This window comes from Coregonus lavaretus (genome assembly GCF_964263955.1).
Source record: "Coregonus lavaretus genome assembly, chromosome: 1".
In the NCBI taxonomy this organism is placed as follows: Eukaryota; Metazoa; Chordata; class Actinopteri; order Salmoniformes; family Salmonidae; genus Coregonus; species Coregonus lavaretus.
Genome location: NC_139988.1, coordinates 43,036,186 through 43,041,634, shown reverse-complemented (window position 1 = coordinate 43,041,634; position 5,449 = coordinate 43,036,186). Strand labels below are relative to the sequence as shown.

At 42.6% G+C, this 5,449-nt stretch overlaps 1 protein-coding gene across 1 annotated transcript; it reads right to left on the bottom strand.

Annotated features, from left to right (window-relative positions):
- Positions 1-476: 476 nt before the first annotated feature.
- On the bottom strand, positions 477-1,775 carry LOC311127352 (dickkopf-related protein 1-like; the record flags this gene model as incomplete). Its single annotated transcript, XM_084159188.1, has 4 exons — positions 477-742; positions 940-1,071; positions 1,258-1,396; positions 1,575-1,775. The coding sequence occupies 4 exons, from the start codon at positions 1,773-1,775 to the stop codon at positions 477-479; spliced, it is 738 nt and encodes a 245-aa protein (XP_084015314.1).
- Positions 1,776-5,449: the final 3,674 nt, after the last annotated feature.

Genomic DNA, 5,449 nt, shown 5'->3' with positions numbered 1-5,449 from the left:
TACACTTTACAAGTGAAAAAAATGACATTTACATTACACAGAAAATAACAATATAAATCATTGTGTACACATTTACAATATTGGAAATGAACTATGCAGCACCATGTTATTTATAATACAGGTGTTGACAGAATTCAATAGCTCCGTTAAGTGCCACCTCCAGTATAGTATTTACAATGCAGTAATTTACTGCAATCAAGGTTAAGTTTCATAAAAAGAAACAAAACAACTCTGCCATTTTTGATGACATGTATCGATCTTTCCAATAACTTCCTTATTCGGCATTCTCCTGCATCAGGGGTAATTGGATCAGTCCATCGCATCCCTCTGGGTGTATCACTTTTCCCCGGAACCCGTTCTTCCTTTCTGGGTGTTGTGTGGGTGTCAGCATCTCTGACAGATGTTGGTTGTGGGAAGTGTGTATGTTCGAGACTGTGTGTCAACATCTGAGGCAGTGTGTATGTCCAGGATGTGTGTCAGCGTCTCTGGCAGGTGTGTAGGTTCCGGGCTGCGGTCCTGCTGACTCCGGGGTCTTTCTCTCCTCTTTCCAGTCTGCAGGAGAGGCCATCTCCACAGTCGCAGCGCTGGAACAGCTCCAGGCTATGGCCGCCTTTCCTACGGTGACGCGTGCACACCTGGCCCTCCGTCAGCACCGGCTTACAGATACGAGACCAGAAGTGGCGTGCACAGCACAGACCCACAGAGCAGTCGGAGGACCTTAGGCAGTTGTCACCTTCCTGACCTAGAGAGAGGAATATGAAGGGTTCTGTTGGAAAGGCCTCACAGCTGGAATTTTGAAAATCAAAAGTTTCCTTTCAACCCCCTTGGCTTTGTGTTTTTAATGGTAATTTATTCCCAGGGGACTGGTGGAAAGGACAAATCTATTGGATCTTTATGGGTGGTACTGGGACTGTGTGTGCATGTGTAATGCACACCTACCTTTAACAGAATGGTGTGGTTGACCTTGGGGCAGAGGCAGTCTCTTGCCATAGTGTTCCATGGTTTTGTTCTGCCTATTCTCACTGGTAGTGACTGCAGTTTCAGCATCTTGATCACTGGCCTGACAAACACCTGAGGAAAAAGGCACATGGTATCATCCAGTCACTTCAATTGAACACAAGTAAAGTTTTCAAGATAATTACAATACACCCTCCCATTAAACGTCAATACATCAAAGTCCTCGCATGGATTACAAGTGTAATGATCTGAAAATGGTTGGAAAAACAAACATGTAACATTTGCATATGTTGAGCTCACCAGTGATGCAGCGGTTCCCAGCACAGCACATAGAATCTCTTCCGCACCGCTTCCGGATCTTTCGGCACGGGAGGCACGCGCCTCGGATATCGTTGCAGAATTCATCCGTCCCACACTCATCATCATATGTGCAAGTAAGCTAACATAAAGACATAACACAATATTTACTTTAATTGGAATAGAATTGCAAAACGCATTTCAGTAATAGCGTAGGTAAGGGTAAGATAAAGTGCCCAAGAAGCGCTTGGGCATAGGTTAGTGTTGGTATTACGCACAGCTGCTAGAGCTTTGCTAGAGCTTTTAGTGCAGTTGCTTACCTGCAAAGTGTCCAGGACTGCCTTCTGTCCGTCGTTACCTGATGAAGAAGGACGTGGGCTCGGGCTAACCGTGTCAGCGCCACCGGGCACGTTCTTGATGGCATTAGAGTTCAGTAAAACAGCCCCAGCGTAAGCATCCCCAAGGTATCCAAACAGCGTGAGATACATGGCCATAAAACGACCGACTGACAGATTAGGCATACTTCTTTAAATAAATGATCGGTCTTATAAATTAAAAATGAATACAAAATCCGTCAAAATGTAGGGTATTGTTAAAAAGTCCGCTAAGTCTTGAATCCTACCACAGTCTCAAGAGGTTGATAGAAGGGTATTTTGAGGTATCCTGATGCACGACTCTCTTTATACATGTAGATCTGTTTGTATTCCCGCCCCTCGCAGTGCACAACAAAGGCGGAGGGTGGAATTCCAAATGCGCTTATTAAACTCCCGAGCTCTACTGTACGGAAATGGGCAACTGCCCCTACAGCATTCGTTTCACAATGTTTTAGTGATCAACAAGTCTCTCTTGTGCTTGCGTCCACCACGTGCATACACTACCGGTCAAAAGTTTTAGAACACCTACTCATTCAAGGGTTTTTCTTTATTTTTTAAATTTTTTTACATTGTAGAATAATAGTGAAGACATCAAAACTATGAAATAACACATATGGAATCATGCAGTAACCAAAAAAGTGTTAAACAAATCAAAATATTTTATATTTGAGATTCTTCAAATAGCCACCCTTTGCCTTGATGACAGCTTTGCACACTCTTGGCATTCTCTCAACCAGCTTCATGAGGTAGTCACCTGGAATGTATTTAAATTAACAGGTGTACCTTCTTAAAAGTTAATTTGTGGAATTTATTTCCTTCTTAATGCATTTGAGACAAACAGTTGTGTTGTGGCAAGGGGGGGGGGGGGGGGGTACAGAAGATAGCACTATTTGGTAAAAGACCAAGACTATTATGGCAAGAACAGCTCAAATAAGCAAATAGAAACGACAGTCCATCATTACTTTAAGACATGAAGGTCAGTCAATCTGGAAAATTTCAAGAACTTTGAAAGTTTATTCCAGTGCACTCGCAAAAACCATCAAGCGCTATGATGACACTGGCTCTCATGAGGACCGCCATAGGAATGGAAGACCCAGTGTGCCCTCTGCTGCAGAGGATAAGTTCATTAGAGTTACCAGCCTCAGAAATTGCAAGTAACAGACACATCTCAACATCAACTGTTCAGAGGGGACTGTGTGAATCAGGCCTTCATGGTCGACTTGCTGCAAAGAAACCACTACTAAAGAACACCAATAAGAAGAAGAGACTTGCTTGGGCCAAAAAACATGAGCAATGGACATTAGACCGGTGGAAATTTGTCCTTTGGTCTGGAGTCCAACTTGGATATTTTTGGTTCCAACCGCCGTGTCTTTGTGATACGCGGTGTGGGTGAACGGATGATCTCCGCATATGTAGTTCCCACCGTAGAGCATGGAGGAGGAGGTTTTATAGTGTGGGGGTGCTTTGCTGGTAACACTGTCTGTGATTTATTTCGAATTCAAGGCACACTTAAACAGCATGGCTACCACAGCATTCTGCAGCGATACGCCATCCCATCTGCTTTGGGCTTAGTGGGACTATTATTTGTTTTTCAACAGGATAATGACCCAACACACCTCCAGGCTGTGTAAGGGCTATTTTACCAAGAAGAAGATTGATGGAGTGCTGCATCAGATGACCTGGCCTCCACATTCCCCCGACCTCAACCAAATTGAGATGGTTTGGGATGAGTCGGACGACAGTGTGAAGCAAAAGCAGCCAACAAGTGCTCAGCAAATGTGGGAACTCCTTCAAGACTGTTGGAAAAGCATTCCAGGTGAAGCTGGTTGAGAGAATGCCAAGAGTGTGCAAAGCTGTCATCAAGGCAAAGGGTGGCTATTTGAAGAATCTCAAGTATAAAATATATTTTGATTTGTTTAACACTTTTTTGGTTACTACATGATTCCATATGTGTTATTTCATAGTTTTGATGTCTTAACTATTGTAGAATATAGTAAAAATAAAGAAAACCCTTGAATGAGTAGCTGTTCTAAAACTTTTGACCGGTAGTGTACATGCAGACCACCTTTAAACTGTGTAGGATGCCATTAGAATAGCCTACAGCTCAAGATAACTCCTGGCTTATTATGGCACTGCCCCGATAACTCATGTTGGTTCTGGGAATGTTCCCTGAACGTTGCACCAATGTTCCCTAAAGGAATAAACGGATGGGTTTCTTAACGTTCTTTGAACATTCTCTTTTGGTTGTATGAAGGTAGGTTACGAAGTTGTCATCAAGGCAAAGGGTGGCTATTTGAAGAATCTCAAATACAAAATATATGGATTTCAGGAAAACCAGGGAATTTATTGAAAGTTCCCAGCATTTTGCGGCCCTTGACAGACATAAACACAGTGTTCAAAATATTATGAACACCTGCTCTTTCCATGACAGACTGACCAGGTGAATCCAGGTGAAAGCTATTATCCCTTGTTGATGTCACTTGTTAAATCTGCTTCAATCAGTGTAGATAAAGGGGAGGAGATAGGTTAAAGAAGGATTTTTATGCCTTGAGACAATTGAGGGGGGTTCTGGGAACATTTTCAAAGATTAAAATACATACCATCTCTTTCCGTCTTGAGGTGGCCTCCTCCAGACTCTTGCAAAGGTCCTCCAACTTCTCCTTAGTCATACAAGGTCTATGCAGGACTTCGTCTGGCAGGTCTTGCGCTCCAGCGTCTAGCAGCTGTCACTGAATTGCAAGGAGTTCACCTGATTCTTGATACAGTGCCTTGCAAAAGTATTCATCCCCCTTGGCGTATTCCCTATTTTGTTGCATTACAACCTGTAATTTAAATTGATTTTTATTTGGATTTCATGTAATGAACATACACAAAATAGTCCAAATTGGTAAAGTGAAATGAAAAAAAGTAACTTGTTTCAGAAAATTCTAAAAAATAAATAACGGAAAAGTGGTGGTGCATAAGTATTCACCCCATTTGCTATGAAGCCCCTAAATAAGATCTGGTGCAACCAATTACCTTCAGAAGTCACATAATTAGTTAAATAAAGTCCACCTGTGTGCAATCTAAGTGTCACATGATCTGTCACATGATCTCACTATATACAGTGGGGAAAAAAAGTATTTAGTCAGCCACCAATTGTGCAAGTTCTCCCACTTAAAAAGATGAGAGAGGCCTGTAATTTTCATCATAGGTACACGTCAACTATGACAGACAAATTGAGAAAAGAAAATCCAGAAAATCACATTGTAGGATTTTTAATAAATTTATTTGCAAATTATGGTGGAAAATAAGTATTTGGTCACCTACAAACAAGCAAGATTTCTGGCTCTCACAGACCAGTAACTTCTTCTTTAAGAGGCTCCTCTGTCCTCCACTCGTTACCTGTATTAATGGCATCTGTTTGAATTTGTTATCAGTATAAAAGACACCTGTCCACAACCTCAAACAGTCACACTCGAAACTCCACTATGGCCAAGACCAAAGAGCTGTCAAAGGACACCAGAAACAAAATTGTAGACCTGCACCAGGCTGGGAAGACTGAATCTGCAATAGGTAAGCCGCTTGGTTTGAAGAAATCAACTGCGGGAGCAATTATTAGGAAATGGAAGACATACAAGACCACTGATAATCTCCCTCGATCTGGGGCTCCACGCAAGATCTCACCCCGTGGGGTCAAAATGATCACAAGAACGGTGAGCAAAAATCCCAGAACCACACGGGGGGACCTAGTGAATGACCTGCAGAGAGCTGGGACCAAAGTAACAAAGCCTACCATCAGTAACACACTACGCCGCCAGGGACTCAAATCCTGCAGTGCT